Source organism: Mauremys reevesii, linkage group 19 (genome assembly GCF_016161935.1).
Source record: "Mauremys reevesii isolate NIE-2019 linkage group 19, ASM1616193v1, whole genome shotgun sequence".
NCBI classification, from domain to species: Eukaryota; Metazoa; Chordata; order Testudines; family Geoemydidae; genus Mauremys; species Mauremys reevesii.
The window spans coordinates 3,539,205-3,559,644 of record NC_052641.1 but is presented as its reverse complement, the minus strand read 5'-3'; the positions used below and the strand labels follow the sequence as shown (position 1 = coordinate 3,559,644).

General features: G+C 53.1%; 1 protein-coding gene across 2 annotated transcripts in view; it reads right to left on the bottom strand.

Annotated features, from left to right (window-relative positions):
• Nucleotides 1-20,007, bottom strand: part of CCDC183 (coiled-coil domain containing 183) — a 32,132-nt gene extending 12,125 nt beyond the window's left edge. The window contains exons 1-10 of one of the 2 annotated variants that reach the window (XM_039505957.1): nucleotides 19,814-20,007; nucleotides 19,221-19,342; nucleotides 18,166-18,243; nucleotides 16,091-16,258; nucleotides 14,990-15,094; nucleotides 5,548-5,670; nucleotides 4,820-4,948; nucleotides 3,251-3,296; nucleotides 1,483-1,583; nucleotides 175-335 (exon numbers count right to left, since the gene is read on the bottom strand). In XM_039505957.1, the coding sequence (XP_039361891.1) occupies nucleotides 175-335; nucleotides 1,483-1,583; nucleotides 3,251-3,296; nucleotides 4,820-4,948; nucleotides 5,548-5,670; nucleotides 14,990-15,094; nucleotides 16,091-16,258; nucleotides 18,166-18,243; nucleotides 19,221-19,342; nucleotides 19,814-19,883 (1,103 nt within the window). In that variant the 5' untranslated portion in view covers nucleotides 19,884-20,007. Of the gene's footprint in view, nucleotides 1-174; nucleotides 336-1,482; nucleotides 1,584-3,235; nucleotides 3,297-4,819; nucleotides 4,949-5,547; nucleotides 5,671-14,989; nucleotides 15,095-16,090; nucleotides 16,259-18,165; nucleotides 18,244-19,220; nucleotides 19,343-19,813 lie in introns of both variants that reach the window. The other variant, XM_039505956.1, reaches the window with a different exon arrangement.
• Nucleotides 20,008-20,440: the final 433 nt, after the last annotated feature.

The window sequence follows — 20,440 nt, the reverse complement described above, 5'->3', positions numbered from 1 at the left end:
TTAGATCCCATCCTCACACCCAGAGCACCAGTAAATATGGGGCTGGCACCAACCATGGTAGAAAATGCACTCTATGAGCCTGAATTACAACATGTGTCCTGTCAGAAGCTAAGTCATCAGGGTGAAGACCCAGGAGCAGGGGTGAAGACCCAACGTGCAGGGGTAAATACGTACCTTATGGAGCTTGGGGTCTGGTGGAATTTCAGCTCAGCACGTTCCAGTTCCAGCTCCTTCAGCTTGGCCTCCAGCTCCTCACGCTTCTGCTCACATTCCACTATCTGCTGTTGCAGGTTCTCCCCAGTCTTCTGCTGGGCCAGGAACCTCCCTGCAATGTCCTGGCCAGGAGGGAGGAGGAGCAGTAGGCATCAAAATAAAATGCATCAGACCAGGAAGAATACAGGACCTATGAGATCCCAGCTCCACTTTCGGAGTGCGGGGAGCTTACACCAGCCACAGCCAGCCATGCAGGCCACACCCTGGAGTATGTGAGATCAGCATTCAGCACTGCCCAGTTACAGGTATATTATCGCTATTTTGGGGGCTCATTGGAGGGACTTCTCAGTAGCAGCAGCGCAGCAACAGGCTGTGGCCTTGGGGTCCCACATTAGACCCCAGCAAAGCCCCTTAGATGTTGCAGGTGGCTTCTTAGCCCTTGTCTAAGGCCATCCTGGCCTACTGGGGCCTGGCATCAGTGGGCCAGATCCTGAGCACTGGACTCACTCCTCAGTCCTTAATCAGGCAACAGTTCCAATTCAGAGCTGAGTCAGGAGCTTGGATCTGACTCTCTGATGCCTCTTTTCTCTTGGCGCATGTCCCAAGGATCTCGTCCCCTCACGACACAGTGTCTGCTGCTTCCTTAGCTCTGCAAATCAATCTGCTCTGGTAAGCTGGAGCAAACGGGGAAGGAAAGGAGCAGCACACTGTCCAGCCACTCTGTGCCAAGGCAGAAGCAGGCTCAGACAGCAGCTCCCAGCACACAGGATGCCCTGAGAGAGTCGCCAGGATGCTCTCAGCAGTCAGGGCTGTTGAGAGAGACAAGCACTCAGCTCTGGGCGAGTCTGCTCAGGCTTCTGGGGATACCACTCCCTAGACACTTCAGAGGGTCAACAAGGGCATAAGCATAGTCACCCTGGTATGAATATTACATCTCCTTAGCAAAGGCACATCCATGCTCTTAGCTGATCCCTGGCCTGGCGGCCAGGCCAGGCCAAGGACATGGGCATGGCATGGGGGAAGCTATCCACACCCCAGGGTGCTGGAACAATTTGTAGAGTGGAGGTGCTGAGACCCATTGAACCAAATGGTAAACGCTGTATATGATGGAAACCACTTCAAGCCAGGGGGTGCAGCAGCAAACCCTGCACCCCTAGTTCCAGCACCTATGTCCACACAGGACAGGAGCTTTCAGCCTCCAGGGCTGACAATCTGGCATTACCACCCTTGAAGCAAAGCGCCCAAGCCACGTAGCCCTGAGTGCCTTACCCAGAGGTGTGAGCACTGCACTGCACACTTTATCTTGTCTACCTCAGACGTCACTTGGGCCTGATACTCAATCTGGGCTTTGGAGGCCTCCAGCTTTGCACCTAGGCGTGGGGAGGAAGTAGCAGAGAGAAGACCAGTTATATCCCCCAGTCTGGGGCAGGCTTGGTGGCCAGAGGAGGGGGTGGAACAGGGCAGGCGTGCAGGGGGGTCACGGAATGACATCTGAATGACGGTCAGGGGTTGGAGCAGCAGGAATGAAGAGTCTATGGGCAAGGCATAAAATAACAACTGAGTTCAGATAAGAGCTAGAGAGACATTCCCTAAAACCTCCCCGAACTCCCACACGCAAATCTACAGCAACATGGCCAGGGACAACCCACTTGACCAATGAAACACTAGGTTAAGCATTCGAATAAAAGCCAGGCTCTCATTAGCTAATCATGCCCTGCTCCTAGCAAGGTCTGTCTCCCACATTAATGCCACCCTTAAGCCAGGTCCCTCTGTCCGTTCCCATGCAGGGCCAAAGAAGAAAAACCCTTCCTGGTATGCAGGGGCCCAGAGGCAGCTCCCCGAGTTGTATTGACAACCGTGTCAAAAGGACCGAGTATCACTATTAAATTTGTACAGGGTTTCCTGGTTCTGCTTGCAGGCTAGCTAGGTAAGGAGGCTCTGTGCAAGGGAAGTGTGCAATCTGGCCCTTGAGTGGCCAGTCTGCAGCCAGCCAGCCTAGAGTGAGGTGGAGTAAGTTGCGTCTCTCTGCTGTAGGAAGCAGCCTGCTTTGTCTCTCTCTGGTTTTGGTTCTTGTGTGTTATTGTTCTGGAATCTAAGAAATAAAGTTGTTTGATGTTACAACTTCTAGCAAGAATATTTATGTTTTTTATCTAACTTGTGTTCCATGAACATAACACTGCCCACACAGTGGTGCCCCACTAAGAGGCTTAAGTGGTGCAGGGAGCCTTGGGTTGGGCTGAATTTTACCCAGGCTTGGGGTCAGTGCTGTCCCCATTGACCTCAACAAGAGCAGGATGAGGTCGCATGGGACCAGATGTCTCCCACCCGGAGCTGCCAGTGATGAATACCCATTGAGTGTGTTCTCTGGGAAAAGACCCCAGGCAGAAGAGAAACAGCCACTCCCAGAAACCAGGATTGTCCATCTCCAGACTGGATATTCATACCCCACCGCCTGATACCCTGCCTCAGGCCGTGGCCAACACCTATTTTCAGTGGACTTGGGATGCTGCCTGAGCCTTCACCAGGCTACACCCTGGAGCAGCTCCCGGCGTTATGAACGCTGCACCCTGGAGCAGCTCCCGGGCAGCTCCTGGCGTTATGAACGCTACACCCTGGAGCAGCTCCCGGGCAGCTCCTGGGGTTATGAACGCTACACCCTGGAACAGCTCCCGGCGTTACGAACGCTGCATCGTGGAGCAGCTCCCAGTGTTACGAACGCTACACCCTGGAGCAGCTCCCGGCGTTACGAACGCTGCATCGTGGAGCAGCTCCCAGTGTTACGAACGCTACACCCTGGAGCAGCTCCAGGTGTTACAAACGCTACACCCTGGAGCAGCTCCAGGTGTTACAAACGCTACACCCTGGAGCAGCTCCAGGTGTTACAAACGCTACACCCTGGAGCAGCTCCTGGAGTTACAAACTCTAACCCCTCAGGGTACTGGGCTCCAGTCCCTCCTCTCCATCAGCATGTGCACAGCACAGGAAGCTTCCAGTAGCGGGCCTGGCCGAAATGCACCCTCACCTTTCAGCGACTCACGTGATATCAGCACTGGGAAATCCACATTGAGGTCTCGCCTGGCCTGCTGCAAGGGAATTAGAAGCAACCCAATGAGTCATAAAAAAGCATGGGAGGAAATGAGGCACCTGGACCACACCAAGCCAAACTGGCCTCAGGGCAGAGTCAACCCAAGAGGTCGGGTCCCTGGTAATGATCCGGAGATGGAGCTTCTCTCAACCAGGGGATCCCAAAGCACTTTATACACAGGGGCCAGGTTCTGGCTAGATTAGGTGTTTATCTGGCCCCCATCACCACCAGGTCTGGCTGCCTCCCAATCTCTAATGTCTTTATCCTGTACAGCAGTGCAGTGGTATTAGCCCCATTGTACAGATGGGGAGCTGAGGCCCAGGGACTTGCCTACGGTCACCCAGGGCATCTGTGGAGGAGCAGGCAGGTGAATGCAGGTCTTACAAGTCCTAGGTCAGCACCTGAACCACTGGACAATCCCTCTCCTCTGATCTCGTGTCCACCAGTGTAACTCCAGAGTAAGTCCACTGACGCCTCCCGGCCTGAGGCCCCGGGCTGTGTACCTTGCATTGTCGCAGACTCCAGGGAGGAGAAACTGTAAAACACCACAGTTGTGTTTCACACCCACTCTGCCAAGGTGTCAGCCATGACACAAGTGTAGGGTCACAGGGATCAGGCCCAGCACACGTGGTCATCACTCATTGAGCCAATGCTGCCATGTGGCCACCTCTGGGGTGGGATATAGCACCCATCCTGCACCAGCGACCTCCTACTGCTCTCTGGCTAGGGAAAGAAGGACAATTTCTCCAAGTGACCCTGAAGGGGGAGCCTTAAGTAGGTGGATGTCATTACCCAAGCTGGGGCCTGGCTGGCACTGGGGATAACAACTCTTTTCTTGTCTGAGGAAGAGGATGGTTCTGCAGTTATAGTACAGCGCTAGGACTCCTGGGTCCTAGTCCCAGCTCTGCCACAGGCTCATTTTGTGACCTGGCAGAAGTCACTGCCCCACTCTGTGCCTCAGTTTCCACACCTGTAAAGTGGGGATAATGGTACTGATCTACCTCACGGGAGGTTGAGAGACTTCATTCTTTCTGTTTGAAGACCCATGGCTGGAAGGAGTGATGGGGGCAAAGGACGATTGTAACCAAGAGCCAGGCCTTGGGTTTCTGGCTCATCCAAAGAGCCATTTCCAGCAGTGGCCCTGCTGACTTAAAGGAGAGAATCGCCTAGGACAGGTCCATCTGCAGCAGCTGGAGTCAGGGCAAGGGCTCCATCACCCACACTGCTGCTCATGGAGATCCCTCTCCCACCCAAGCACTGGCTGTGCTTAGCTTCTGGGAGCCAAGGAGACCCCAGCCCAGGGCTGCACTTCACATTGGATTCCATAAGTCAAGCCACAGGAGCTGATGATCACTGGGCAGCTGCAGCTCACCCCCAAAGCATCCCGTGCTAGCGGCTGTCAGGGTCGAGAAGGCTGTCAACATTCCCCTGCTGGGGCGAACTTCCCAGTCATCATCCCCAAGCCAGGCCCACAGGGTGAGCTCACTCGCCCTTCTGCGCCCAGAGCTCATGTGGACTCACCACTCTCCTGTGCCGCTCGCTCGCCTCCTTCACCCGGATCCTGTCAATCTGCTTCTTTTGGAAGTTTAGGGAATTCTCCCTGAACCTTCTCTCTGCAATGAACTCAGTTTCCATATTGGTCATGTCCGTCTGGAGCATGGCACAGCCAGGGAAGGGAATAACAATCATGAAATCAATAAAGCCCCTTCCATGCCAAAGTACTGCACAAACTGCATCCCCACAGCACTGCTGCAATGCAGCCACCTCTGGGGCAGAGGGTGGCAGACAACTGGCCCATAGCACACTGCACAGCGGGGTGCGGGGTTGGGGGGTAATTTTGGCCAAGGATGCCTCGGCAAGCCCCTACATCATATGAAATGTTCCCTGGGATCTTTAGTGCCTGTGCAGAGCAGGCAGGGCCTCAGCTTTTAAGGTCTTTTCCAAAAGACTCTCCACAAAATAAACTGCCTGGGATGCTGGAGCAGCCAGGGTTTGAACCTGTCTGGGTATTTCATACCTAGTGCTTTCAGCAAGCTGTCCCCAGCACCCAGGTGTGGGATGGCTCTAGGGGCAGGAGGAGCCTGGTGGGCACTGGGATCTGCAGTTCTGCTCTTTATGGCAAGAAAATTAACCAGAGAAGGAGCCTAAGTCATCCCTGGAAAGGTCACTGCATGCAACAGACGCTGCAGCCCTTGAACCAGGGCCTCTCCCAACATACCCAGTACCTGATTCCCAAGCAGAGTTCTCACCTTGGCTGCTTCTGTTGCTTCGGTGGCATCCACAGCCATCAGTCTCATGCCCTTCAGCTCCACCTGGTAGACTTCTACCATGTGCTGAAGGACGTTCAGCTGCAAAGGGAGCTGGGCTAATTCCTAGGGCACAGAGACACAGACAGCAATTCTCACACCTATAGGACATGCATGCTGGTGCAATACAACTCTGTGCCCCACCCTCCCCAGTGAGATTCAGCATAATGGAGAATGGGGGAACCACCTCTGGAATCAACAAGGAACTCAACGGCAAAGATCCTGGGCCAGATTATCTCCTGCACAATACGGGTACGGGGAGGGGGCATTGGATGCTAAGGGACCATAGGCCAACTAAGAACAACTGTAGGGGAGCAAAGTTTACCCCATCCAATTCTGCCTCCCCCCACTCCCATTACATCTCCTCTCTCTCCTGACACAGCCCTTATGTTGGTGGGGCAGAGCCGGCTCCAAAGAAATTCCCAACTGGCCAGATCATACTCCACCTAGTACCACTCATGTCATGGGTGTAGAGAATAGGGGCTTGGGGTGCTTTTAGCTCCCCAGAATTTAGGGCTTACATTAATAAATCAAGGAGGCACCGAGTTTGGAACCATGCTCGTTTAGCTCACAAATTTAGTCATGTATCAGAGGGGCAGCCGTGTTAGTCTGGATCTGTAAAAGCAGCAAAGAATCCTGTGGCACCTTATAGACTAACAGACGTTTTGCAGCATGAGCTTTCATGGGTGAATACCCATGCACTTGCATCCGAAGAAGTGGGTATTCACCCACGAAAGCTCATGCTGCAAAACGTCTGTTAGTCTATAAGGTGCCACAGGATTCTTTGCTGCTTTTACAAATTTAGTCATGGCACAAAACTGCTCACGAAAACATAAAACAGGAATAAAAAGAACAATTTACAAATGTGAAAAAGTTGCAAACAATGATCTTTGCCCTGCGTTGCTTGCAATGAATTCTTCTGCAACATCTGTAAGTTATCAGCTTTGTCTTTGTGTACATGTGAAAAATCACACACCAGCTGAGCTATGATTGTCCCATTGTGGATCAAAGCCATGGTTTAATACACTGAAGAGTGCAGAAACAGCCTTCACTTCACTATTGGTTGCTGTTCCATCAAAATCAGGTATATCAACTTCACCACTTTGGAAAACAGCCACTGTTTGGTTTGGCAGAGCAAGCTGAGATATTTATGAACAGCTTTCACTGATCTTTCTGTAAGCTGACAGCTGGCTTGAAATAGATGAGGCAGAGTAACCAGTTGATCATGGTTGAAATCGAAACCATACACCTGTAGCACATCTTGAAATCGCATTCCTGTTACATTTTGTGTTATGAGTGTATTATTTTTAATAATTTGTAGCCTCTCTGTTCAAATCTTGATTGAACACTAGACATTGTAAAATAAATTACTTTGAAGTAGATGTACTTACCAAATTCCTATGCTGTATTTGGGTAGCTGAGTTCACCTGTTCCTATTTGCATTTCCTTAGGAACTTTTCTCTTTCTTGGAAGCTCATGCCTTCTATCTTCAATTTCAAACTTCTCTGGCAGATTTGTTCCCAGAGTAAGTTGTAGTTTTCATCCGATTGGACGGAATGAAGTGAATTCAGTGTCATTTTCATAAGAGATTGACCTTCTATGGCTGAAAGGTCTGACCCTTGCAGAATATGACACGTTGTCTACTGTTTTTAGGACTTCTCAACCTAGTTCAATACTGTGACGTTTCTCTGGTGTTATCCGGACTGGTGATGTGCTAGGTCACTCCAATCCTTGACTCTGGGAGCCAGCCTTACCCTGCTCTGCTGTAAGAACCCCCACTCCTGGGCTGTTCATGCACAGCCTCTAGCCCAGGGGTCGGCAACCTTTCAGAAGTGCTGTGCCGAGTCTTCATTTATTCACTCTAATTTAAGGTTTCGCCTGCCGGTCGTACATTTTAACGTTTTTAGAAGGTCTCTTTCTATAAGTCTATAATATATAACTAAACTATTGTTGTATGTAAAGCAAATAAGGTTTTTAAAATGTTTAAGATGCTTCATTTAAAATTAAATTAAAATGCAGAGCCCCTCGGACTGGTGGCCAGGACCCTGGCGGTGTGAGTGCTACTGAAAATCAGCTTGTGTGCTGCCTTTGGCACACGTGCCATAGGTTGCCTACCCCTGCTCTAGCATGTAAGCTGCTCCCAGCTACTTGCAACTGAATGACACTAGCCAATATCTCCAGTCCCAGACACAACCCTAGGAACCTCTGTCTTGCAGGGTCCAGTTATGCCCGCTGGATGCTGCAAGCTTATAGAGTTCGTCAGTTTAACAAAGAAATTGATATGCCCCAGGCTTCTTATCCCAAGTATCTCTGACACACTTCAAACCAAATGCGCTGCTTCAGGTAGAATAAACAAACAGATTAATTAACTATAAAGATAGATTTTACGTGACTATAAGTCAAAGCAAAACAAGTCAGATTTGCTCAAATTAAATAAAAGCAAAACGCATTCTAAACTGATCTTAACACTTTCGATGCCCTTACAAACTTAGATGCTTCTCAGCACAGACTGACTGGTTGCCCTTCAGCCAGGCTCTCCCCTTTGATCAGCGCTTCAGTCGCTTGGTGTAGTGTCTGTAGATGTAGGTGGAAGATAGAGCAAGCATGGCAAATGTCTCTCCCTTTTGTCATGGTCTTTCTTCCTTCTTTGCTTTGTCTCCTCCCCTTGAGAGTCAGGTGAGCATCACCTCATCGCCATCCCAAACTGGCCAAAGGAAGGGGGTGACTCACTCGAAGTCCAAAAGATTCTTTTGTTGCTGCCTAGGCCAGTGTCCTTTGTTCCAGTGAGGCTGGGCTGGGTTTGTCCCATACCTGCCCTGATGAGGTGTGAACTGCCTCTCTGCTCTTGGAGAGTTTTTGCCTGGGCTTATTTTAAGACTTGAAGACACATTTTCAGCCTCATAACTATATACATGAAATTACAGCCTATAACATTACTGTAACAATGACTATACCAACAATGCTCAGTGCATCATGAGCCTTCCGAAGACACTCGACATGACAAACTTTGCATTGGATACCACACAATTATTTTACAAGGATGAACATGGGGGTGCTGGGTGTTCCCCCGAGGTACAGAACATCACAGATACCAAGAGGAAGTTTAACTTTTCCATTTAAATTCTGAGCTCTAATTTCAGGATCTTTCATTGCATCCTTTGCAACCTCTCAAGTTGCCCATGGTGAAAGGTAGCTCTCAAATGCTTCTGCACAGAGAGTCCATTGCTGGACAGAGGACATCGATGTTTGGTGGTGTACTGAACACTTCATATTTTATGTCCTGAAGTACAGCATCTTGTTTGGGTGAGTTTTTTACTTCATTCTGTAATTTCCTAAATGGTTTCAAGAGTATCTTGCAGGATAGAATTGTGACAGACATTGCAACCCCATGCAGTAGCTTTGGGGACCATTGTATTAAACGTATGAATGGTTTCTATACGATTGTGTTATTTCCCAGGGAGGGTTACCAAAGCGCCTCCAGGAACTAAAAACAGCGGAGGTGGTTACTCCTGGGGATTGGAAACAACCCCAGAGAAGCACCACCCCGGGGTGATTTGCACATACTGGCTCAAGCTGGGTTTCCCACAGATTAGAAAACAAAGAAATGGCTTTCGGTGTAAAAGGATGAGCTTGAACTGATCCAGGGCCTTCTCTCCAATCCAGCAAATGGATGTGAATTTTTGTCCAAGGGGCCCCAATCCTGCTGAAGGGTTGGGAGGGCCTTGACCTTGGCCCCATAAGACTGAGGGTGACTCCTGGTATGTTTAGTGCGTGTTTACATCTGTTTATTGTTTTTATACGTTTTCTCTGTGATGCTTTTACCTCAAGAATAAAGGTGCTTGCCTAGCAAGAACTGGGTTATAGCTTGTAAGTGTTGGCAATACACTGGTCATCACCTTCAGAGACAAAGCAAAGCACAGGCACTGGCCTGCAGGCAGACTGGCTTGCTGGGGATATCACAGTGTAAGGCAGGGAGCTGTGCAGCATTAAACCCCCACCCCCCAGCAGAAGGGAGTGGGACAAAGGCCCCTGCCCAGAGACAGATGATGGCTGGAAGCCTGAAACTTTAAGTGCATGCCCTCAAGGGGGAATATAGGTGCAGTTACTCCTGAAATTGCAACAAGTATTATTTTTAATAGCATCCAGACATGCTCGTGATTCCTCCTGTTGCAATCTGGTTGCTGCACCTGATATAATCTGCCATATTAATGGCACCATCACAGCATTGTCCATGACATTTGTTGATCCTCAGATTTAGGCACACTAATACCTTTAATAAGTGATACCATTACCTCTGTCAATGTGGAGGCCACATTGTACAATCCAATGAACTCTTCATGCACAGTCGGCTCATCACCCACATATTGTAGGCATAAAAACCACTTGCTCTCTGTTGGAGAAATCTGTTGTTTCATCCATCACCACTGTATACCACTGCCCAGAAACCCTCTCAGAAATCTCCCTCCCCACTTTAAGAGCCACAATGTCCATTATCTCATTTTGAATAACTTGGCTTGGGAATTTGTCTTGACTCTTTTTCAGCCCCTTTGAAATTCAGTCTGCAAGCAAAGCAGCTGAATACAACTGCAACTGAATTCTCCAGGTAAGGCCCATTTTCAGCTTGTTCAGTATAATGGTCTTCCAGTGCAAGTCCCTGTCTGGCAAGATATTATGTATGACTGAGTATTTCCATTAGAATCTTCCTGGTTTATTCTTTCTTCTGAGAGTACTGAGAACTTAGCATGATCCCGACATTCTCAGGGGTCTTTTGAAGAACATCAACCACTGAGCCACTGAAAGCCATGAAACCAGGATGAACAGAGAGAACAGCCTTTTTCCCCAAAGGGATCTGCAGGGAAAGACTTATGTCATGGCTGACAAGGTGTCTCAGAAATGCTAACGGACATTTGGTTTCTGTTACAGACGATAGAGACAGCTTAGTTTTATAACCAGCAGGGACTGATCCACTCTTTGGTTGGAAGCGTTGTTTCCTCCTGTTTTAAATTATTTCATTTCAGCCTTGAAAATATCCACTTTGTTTCTGTATTTCATGCAGTCACTGCTCACTTAGTGAGAATGACAAAGGATTGCAGAATTGAAACACACACACACACAATCTCTCCGGATAAATTGAAACATTTAGCTGGCCTCTTGGTTTCAGAGTCACTGTGTACTTTAGAGATCCGTCTAGAAGGAGGCAGAAGGAAGAAAGGGAACAGCCTACAACTGAGCTGTTGGTTACTGCATATAAGGGGACTGTTGGTCCCTTACCAAAACTCCTGGGTTTTTTTGGTTGGCTAGCTCCCAGTACCAAAAGGAAAAGGGACAGGTCGATGGGAAATCAGGACCCTGAGACTGACAGTCCCTAGGAGCAAAGGGGAGAGGCCAATGCTCCAGGTCAGCCTGATTGACAGGGAGGGCAGGCTAATGAGGGAGTCAGGAGACCAGGGGGGGTCCTGTTTTCTGGGTGAGCTGGAATTGCCTGGGTCAGACAGTGGGGCTGAGCTAAGGAGAGAGCAGGGGGCTGAGCTGAGCTGGGGAGCAGGGCTGGGCCAGCCAGAGAGAACCAGAGAAGCACATAAGAACGGCCGTACCGGGTCAGACCAAAGGTCCATCTAGCCCAGTATCTGTCTACCAACAGTGGCCAATACCAGGTGCCCCAGAGGGAGTGAACCTAACAGGCAATGATCAAGTGATCTCTCTCCTGCCATCCATCTCCATCCTCTGACAAGCAGAGGCTAGGGACACCATTCTTACCCATCCTGGCTAATAGCCATTAATGGACTTGACCACCATGAATTTATCCAGTTCTCTTTTAAACGTTGTTATAGTCCTAGCCTTCACAACCCCCTCAGGTAAGGAGCACCCCAGGGAGCAGGTCAGTGCTGGGAGCAGAGCCACAGAAGCAGCCCCGAGAGCAGACCTGTGCTGGGAGCAGAGCTGCAGCAACCAGAGCCAGAGGGGACAGAGGAGCAGCCCAGGAAGCTGCACTGGAGGCAGAGGAGCCGCCGTGCTGTGGCACAGTGGAGCTGGGCTGGAGCTGGAGCCAGGTGCGGTGAGCAGATGGGAAGAGTGATGGGGGACCCTGGGCAGGGGGCCCAGTGCAGGGAGACACCCCCACCAAGAGGCTTTGCAGGCCAGCTGAGGGAGATTGTAACCCCCACGAGGGGGGTGATGCTGGCAAGAGGGGTCCTGCTACCTACAGCCTGAGGATGTGCAGCCACCACCAGAGCAAGTGTCAGACCCACAGCGTCCCTGCAGCACAGCCAGGGCCTTGGCAGGGGCTTTGGCCATGTGAGGGACAGACTGTGAACTGCCCTGATGTTCCAGAGATGCTGATTGTGATGTCCCCGGGCCACAGAGCAGGGTGACGGGTTTTCCTTTCACCTTCCCCATTTTTTCCTGATTTTTTTACTTAGTTGCTGTTTAATAAATTGTATTTGTTTGAACTGTATGGGATGATCAGTGCGTCACTGAAGCATCCAGAGCAGAGAGAGCATCCCAGAGTGGGGACACCCTAACCCCTCCCCTAAGTGACCATGACAAGGTGGGGGGTCGAGCTTCCCAGAAATCCTAGGCCCAGCCTAGGACTCTGCCACACAGAAACGTGGAAGGGGAGCCCTCAATGTCAGGCAGCCTCTGGGTAAAGGGAGTGGGAGCGAGGACTCCGATCCTTTCACTAGTCCATTTCACCGGGGTCGTGTATAAGCCAGGAAAGTTCCCCACACTAGTGGGACCATTCCCCCGCTTACATGTAGCGGGCTTCACTCAGTGGTCAGTCTTCAGGCAGCCTCTCCGAGCCTGGAGGCAGCTCTTCCAGGCACTTGGGGGGCCCAGCAGCCAACCCACAGTTTGTCACCTGCCACCCAGGAGGCCAGGGGAAGAGAGATGGAAGCATAGGAGGACCCAGCCCCTCCCTGTTCCCCAGGTCCGGCCCCAAGCCCAAGGAGAGAAAGGCAAGGGGGTGACAGTCCCTTCTGGCTGCCACGGCAGCTCAGTCTTCCCTGGGCCACTTCCTACCTTCCCTGTTTCCCTTCAGTTTGGGGCATGGCTCCAGCCTTAGGTCTAAACAGTTGAGGGCTTCAGTTAGGGTGACCAATCAGCAATTGTGAAAAATCAGGACGGGGGTGGGGGGTAATAGGAGCCCATATAAAAAAAAGCCCCAAATATCAGGACTGTCCCTATAAAATCGGGACATCTGGTCACCTTAGCTTCAGTTGAGGTGTGGGGGGGGGTGCTTCCCACTCACCCACAAAGTCCAGGTGTCCCCCCTTAGTCACAGGAAGGGGATTCCAGGTGAGTTTGACTCCCAGTCCCCAACCTTCCCCGATCCATTGCTCTGTCTGCCATCGTGCAGCCAGTCTTTCCTCCATGCACGTTCCCCCCCCCGCTCCCTCCCGCCCGCCAGACTGCCAGGGCTCCATGCCCAACAGCTGTGGGGGGCAAGGCCTTCTTGGCCCAATACTGCTCCCCCACTCCTCTGCCCTTAGTTGGGGGCTGTCTTACGCTGCGAAGCCACTTTTCTGTTCTCTTTACGTGGTCCTTGGGTGCCTCCTCAGCCAGCAACTCTGACAAGAAAAGGGCAGCTGGCGCCCTTTGCCCCCCGGGCATGATGGCACTGGGCCAGAGGCTGCACAAGGACAGGCGAAGGATCCTAGCACTCAGACGTCTGGCCTGGCCTCCCCTATCCCTTTGTGAAAAGAGCACATGCAACTCAGCACAGGGCAGGAAAAAGAGAAGAGCCAGTCAGGTGGCTCTGGGAGCCAGCCCCAGGGGAATGGCCACTGGATGGACCTGTCTCAGGTCTCCTTCATGAGAAAGCATCTGGATTCCCAAGTCCTTGTGCGCCGAAGAAGAGAGAAGAGAGCTGCAGGAAGAGGGGGAGAAGCACAGATGGGGGTCTCACCCAGGCACTCAGAATTTCCCCTCACAAGAAGAAGAGGCCCTGCTTGCTGAGCCATTTCCCAGCCAGGGAAGAAAGGAGCCAGAGCCTGGGACAGGAGAGACCTTCCCCATCCCTGATGACCAAGAGCCAGCTAATACCAAGGGACATGAAGCAACCCTCAGAGTCCCCCCTGGACTCAAGAGAAGAGACAGTTATCAGTGGACTGCGCCTACTACAATAATTACATCATGGCAGAATGAGAATCTGCAGCTGTTATTTGATTATTTTTTCATTCTCCCCCTCTTCCCTTCTCCCTGCAAATAAATAAGCTGTCTCTACCCCTGCAGATGGTGCAGAACTGGAGCTGAGACTCTGGAGCTTCAGCATACAGCTGTGTTTTCCAAACAGCTCCATACAGCATGCTCTGTTGTCTTCCCCTTGAAGCGTTACCCCCCGCCATGCTGTACACCATCTGCTTCTGGCTTCTCAATGCCCGACTGCAAATCACACCCTCAACAGCCCCTGGCTTTCTCACTGCAGCATTGCCCAGCCCAGGCTTTGCAATAACATACACTACAGCAGAGGTTCTCAGACTGTGGTCCGTGGACGAGCTCCATTCAGGTGGGGTTCCCTGCAAGGTGTGCGCCTGGACGGCAGCACATGACAGAATGAAGGGCCACCCACCTCATTAGTGGAGCCGTGCAGGCGTGGTCTGGTTGTGTCTCTGGTTACCAGCCATTAGAAAGGTGGCAACCCTCCAAAGAGGGCCAGGGTGGGGCTTGGGAAGGGAAGCCATCTCACATATCTCCCAGAGCCAGCTCCCAGGGATAAGGCTGTGTCCAGGAGACAGAGCTGCTCTCAGTGCCAGGGCTGGCTCCAGGCACCAGCCCAGCAAGCAGCTGCTTGGGGTGGCCAACGGTGAGGGGCGGCACATCCAGGTCTTCGGCGGCGGATCCCTCGGTCCCTCTCGGAGGGAAGGACCAGCCGCTGAATTGCCACCGAAGACTGAAGCAGCGGCGGCAGAGCTGCAGATCGCGATTGCAGGGGGGGTTTTTTTTTGCTGCTTGGGGCGGCAAAAACCCTGGAGCCGGCCCTGCTCAGTGAGACGATTCCAGGCAGAGACTGGCTTGAGCCATGACTCTGGATCCAAACCCCCAGGAGCTGTGGGGAAGTTGCAATTTACAGCTGAACACTGTGACTGGTTTATCTCTAGCCCCAAAGCAGACCCAGCACAACACGCTCATTCGTGCCATCGGCTTGTTAACAATGCACCTAGCACCCCATTTCCAGATGGACAAGGGGTCGCCTTGAGTCATCCCCTCTGGCCAATGCCTGGAGCTGCTCCTTTGTCTACTCCATGGGCTGTGAGTTGGGGTCTAGTCCCATCCCACAACTCTTTTGCTCTAAATTAATGAATTAGAGCCTGGTCCTGCCCACACCAGTGGGAAAGGGTGGGGCCCTAAACTGGCATTATACCCCTGTTGGGGGGAGGAGACTCACATCCTTCAGGAAATCCACCATCTTCAGATACAGATAATAAATCTTTTCACCAGTCCTGATTTTCATCAGCATTTTCTCTATGTTATTCTCCAGCTGACGAATCACCTGCAACAGAGAAGGATCTTGTGTCACTTCACTGGGCTGCCTGAGACATGAGAATGCTCCTGGGGACCGGACGGGCTGACTCAGAGCCCCGGGGCTGGCTGGCTAGAGCTCCAGAGCCCTCGGGAATGGGGAGGGTGAATTGGTTTGGTGCTCCAGTGGCCTTATATTCATTTAAAATCTCTTTGTGACACAGGCAGGACTCTCCTTGGATAGGACAGGATTCTTCCAAGTTATATTGCCCTTAGCCACGGATTTGAAGCCCAGCATCCTCCCCATGATAGGCCACTGACTGCGTGAGCTCCTTTCTTCTGGCGGGTACAGGGGACGGGAGGGATGCTGCTAATGGATTCCAGCTGGGGGGGGTGGCGGGAAGGCCATGTGCTGCTGGTGCACAGAGCAGGGCAGCCAACCTGGGAACTCCTGGGTCCATGAGCCCAGGAAATGGGGTTTCAGACCTGCCTCTCATCTGCTCTCTTTGCTGCTCCTGCCCAGTAGCTTTAGTAGTTTGGTTTGTACTGGGCCCAGGTTCTCTTCCGCTGCAGATGTTTGGGTACTAGGGGGGCAGTGGAAGGAGTGGGGTCAGTCTCTGCCGGCAGGGAAGGTCTGGGATCACTCTGTGGCCACCTCTCTGGCTGAACTAGAATTGAAGATGGACTCCTCAGGGGGTTCCTCATCCAGGCCTCTGCAGCTGGAACAAGGTCCCTGTGATCTGGGCCTTCAGGGGGCAGAAGTGCAAGTGAGCACACAGGTGCATGTACGGGCCAAGTATGCACATGCATGGGCGTGAGTGCCCATGCAAACTGGGGAGGACATGGGGACAGTCCAGAGCTAACCCTCATCCAAAACAAGCCACATCTTGGGCTGGTTCCAGAGATGCCCAGGCCCCTGCAGGTCCAGCTGAAGTCAGTTGGACCAGCAAGTTCTCAGCCCTTCCCAGGACTATGGCCACGGATTTCTGGCATGCACAGTCTTCTGCTGGAGCTGAGCCCTTGTCACCTGCAGCTGTATCTGGCCCTGTCGGTCTGCTCCTTCCATGTCTGCCAGGTGTTGCAGCTTCCTCTGCAGCCCCTCCAGCATCCCGCCCCGCCTCTTCACCTCGTACAGCAGCACATTGTACACGTTCATCCTGTTAAAGATGAAGTTTTGCAGCTTCTCTCGGGCGGCCTGAAAGAGACACAGTGGTACTGGGTGGGCTCACCCACAAGCAGCCTGCAGAGGGTTCTGCCCCAAGTGAGTTTCTGAACCACCTCACGCTCAGCCAGCCCAAAGGCAGAGACGATGGCCAGGATAGCAGCTGATGGTGCATGGATACCACAGTGACAGGCAGCAGGATAAGCCCTAAGATAGACGTCAGACAGAGCCTTGAGCTGGAGTCCTGTGGGGTGCAGGCTGGGAGATCGGGGCTCGGCCCGGTGTAAAGAGTGGGACCTGTCACTGGAGTCCATGCAAGCTGTGCTGACACACCATACAGGGGCTCTTTGCAGAATGCAGATCTGGGTCTGAAAGTCATAGAATATCAGGGTTGGAAGGGACCTCAGGACGTCTCTAGTCCAACCCCCTGCTCAAAGAAGGACCAACCCCCAACCTTTTTTTTTTTGCCCCACATCCCTAAGTGGCCCTGTAAACGGGTCGACTCACCCCTGCGGCGCCTCCTACTGGTTGCTCTGGGGAATTAGCTCTTTTCCAGCACTGGAGCGCCCTCTGCAGGCTGGTGATCCGCCTGTCCTCTGGCCCCCATGTCCCTCCCTGGACCTGGTGCCCTTTTACATGGGGTGCTGCCCCCTGGCAGTAACCCCTTTCTCTCAGGGTCTCCCCTCCTCAGGGAACCCCCACCCTCTATCCCCACCTTGCCTCAGTATTGGCTACTGCCAGTCATTGTCTAGCCCCACACTCTGGGGCAGACTGCAGTGTCAGCCACTCATCACAGGCAAAGGGGTTTGGACCTGCTGCCTTGGCCTACCCCTGGGCTGCCCCCTGCAACCCCCAGTACCTTTTGCCCTGTGCTAGGCCGTAGCCTGGGGCTTTCTAGGCTGGAGCTTCCCCAGCTCCTCAGCCTTTCCCCAGCCCTGCTTCACCCTAGGCACCTTGGCTCAGTTCCCTGCAGCCAGGCCCTTCTCCCTCTGAAAGCAGAGAGAGACTGTCTGGGCTTCTGGCTTCCCTGGCCTTTTATAAGGCCCTGGGCTCAGTTTGGGGCGTGGCCCCCAGCTGCAGCCATTTCCCCAATCAGCCTAGCCTTGAGAGCAGCCGTGCTCAAGCCCTGCCAGGCCGCTTTTAAACCCCTCAGGGCAGGAGCGGGTAGTCACCCCGCTACAGGCCCCCTCAAGGCTTGAACTCATGACCCCAGGTTTAGCAAGCCAACACTCAAACCAGTGAGCTATCCCTCCCGCATAAAGTCAATAAAAGAGTCTGCTGCTCTAATCCCACGAAAGCCTGGACATCAGTAGCACATCCCTGTGCCCACAGAGCCCCCCTCCTTTCCCTGGTGCTGCTCCTGCCAAAGGACAACAGGGCCGAGGGGCCAGCTGAGCTGATGCTGTAGCCCCTGCTGCTCCCATGCTAACCTCTGGCATGTCCTGAATCCAGCAGGAAGGGAAGGTCCCTGGCTAGGGTGAGGACAGGACTGGGCAGCACTTCCCAGTGAGGAGACTCTGAACTGCTAGTAGCTGGTGTGACTGGCAGGAAGGGAGCCACATGAACCTTCTCTGAGGTCTCTGCTGCACACTGCCACTGTTCAGATCTTCTCTGTAACAACAGCACAGACCCTCCTACTCCAGAAACAAAGGCCCTGCCAGCTGAGCTAGAGGAGACTCTCCAGTAACTATTAGCAGTATAGGATCTATGACACACAGCTGAGCAGTTCTGATTCCATCCAGCACAGGGTGGTGGGACACACACACACACTACAGTACAGTACAGAGCCCCGGAGCAGAGGAGCACCGACATATCACCAAGAGAGGCAATTTCCTTTAGAGCCTCCTCCAGCCCCCGCCCCCCTCCCTCCCACACTCATTTTCTCTGCTCTGTCGCTGGGCAGTAAATGCCAGAGATTGGGTGTCTGCTTTGCCAATTACCTCCACGGTGCTCCTGGCTAAATGCATCTTCAAGTGCTTTTGATCCCAGCATGCCTGGGAAATCGTCACCTGGTCGTACTGTGGGCAGGAGAGGAGCAGAGAGAAACTTGGGATCGAAGTTCTACTACTACTAATCTGTGAGTGCATCTGCACACAGTAATTGTTAGTGCATTATTCCCAGTCAAGGGCTGACCCGCTCCCAGCTACGGATGGCTGAAAGCAAGGCAGGGTGAGGCGAAGGTGTCTACACATTTTGGCAGCCTCCAATTTTGGCTTCCCTTCCTGAGCCATCTAGAACCTGCCTTGCAGCGGGGCTGACTAGCGTGGGTGCTCTCAGCGCTCAGGGCCTCTGGTCCAGGAGGAAACAGCCCTGCCCCACGGAGCTCACACTGCACTGCAGAGCCAGTGGGAGAACACAAGGAGCACTGCTGGGGGAGGTCAGCCTGGGGGCAGGGGGCCTGGAAGGCAGCACAAGGGTGATGGGGAGAAGGATCCAAAGGGGGCGAGGAGGGAGCTGGGCTGGGCCTCCCTGGAAGGAGCAGCCTGCCTCTGCTGGGGGGCCCAGTGGGGGCAGTGCCTGGAGCTGGGGAAGTGAGTGACCTGGGCAGAATGGGGGTTAATAGCAGCCCTGGCTGGGCAGCGAGGCAGCTGAGGGAGTCCAGGGGAGCAGGGTTGGGGGGATGGAGAGCAGAGAGGCAGCTGAGGGAGTCCAGGGGAGCAGGGTTGGGGGGGATGGAGAACAGAGAGGCAGGCTGGGATGGGCAGGGGGCCCTAGGGGCAGAAAAGCTGGGCCGTGGGGCAGGAGAACAGGGACCAAGGGGGTGGAAGGGGATCCAGGCAGCTGTACCAGTACTGCTGGCCCTGGGAGCGGCAGGTGAATCCCCTCAGAGCTGCCCAGCGTTGGAGAGCCTCAGCTGGGCGTGGTTGTGGGTGCTGGGGCTCAGGGATTGCGCACACCCTGGTGGCTCTCCAGGTTAGGGTTAGCAAACTTGCCCCTTGGTGTGAGGGCAGAGCCAGGCGCTAGCAGAGCAGTGCCCCAGCGGGGGCGCGGGTACCTTCTGAGCCACGCCCAAGGTGCACATCTCGTCGTGCACATTCCCGCGCAGGAAGCTGATGAGCCCTTTGTTCTGAGTGAGCTTCTCCTCTGTCGAATGTGCAAAAAGCTTCTTCCCTTGTTCTAGAGGTAAACAGGGGATTTCAGTCAAAGGGCAGAACCAGGTCCCTCCCCGCGATGCTCCAGGCTCTGACAGGGCAGGCCTGGCACTGCTCGCTCTGCTGCGAGTGGGTGGAACTCACCGTCACATCATTGGTGCCCATGGCACGTCACTGAGGTGACCAGCTGAGGATCTGGCTCCACATTTACCCCCCGCCCCTTCTGGATATGATAATCCTAGGGAAACATTGTTGAGGGTTGTTGGTCATTAGACCTCCATGCCCACCCCCCTCTCCCAGCCCATCAGTATCAGTGGGGTTTCCTTCTCCCCCATCTCATCTGAGCCCTCTCTGAAGCCTGCTGCAAACCCAGCTACAATCTCATCAGCCCTGCCGCCTAGGATTGCACTTGGCTCCTGGGTCCCGGCAGCTCAGGGAGCTCAGGAAGGCTTTTCACTCCAGCCTGTCACAGCCCGGCCAAGAGAGAGAGCATCACCTTGCAGTGAGATTATGGCACGCAGCTCCCGGATCTGCTGCTTGATATCCTTCTTCCTCTGGAACTTCATGGTGGCAGAACAAGGAGAGTATCCTGTCACAGTCACTCAGACTTTGGGTCGCTGCTCAGAGACACTTCTAGCCCTCTCCTCCCGCCAGCCGCTGAGCAGAAGAGAGATCTGCCTTTGGAATCTGCTTTTCTATTGTCCTTGTACTGTGACATCAGGAAGATCTTTGTGACTCAGTCATGCATCACTGGGTTCTCAGTGGTGGCAGTTGGGTGCATGTGTGTTCTCTCCATGTGCTGTCCCAGCCCCGCACAGGTAGCTGGCCCAGAAAACCTCGATAGCACTACCTACAAAGACCACAAACTTGGTTCGGTGGCAAAGGCCCTTGGCCAGGTTTCTTGTCGACCAAGCATGGTCCTAGAACCCTGGCTCCCTGGTTACAGGTACACTAGCACATGTATGCCTACAACAATGGGCCAGCGCAGACAGCAGAGGGACTTTCTGCAGCCCCCTCAGCTGGACCCAGGTGCCCCTCCAGCGACTTCTCCTTCCATATGTTGGAAAAATCATAGTGCTAATGAAGCCTTTCCGTATTAGGCCTGAGTAAAACAAAGTTATGT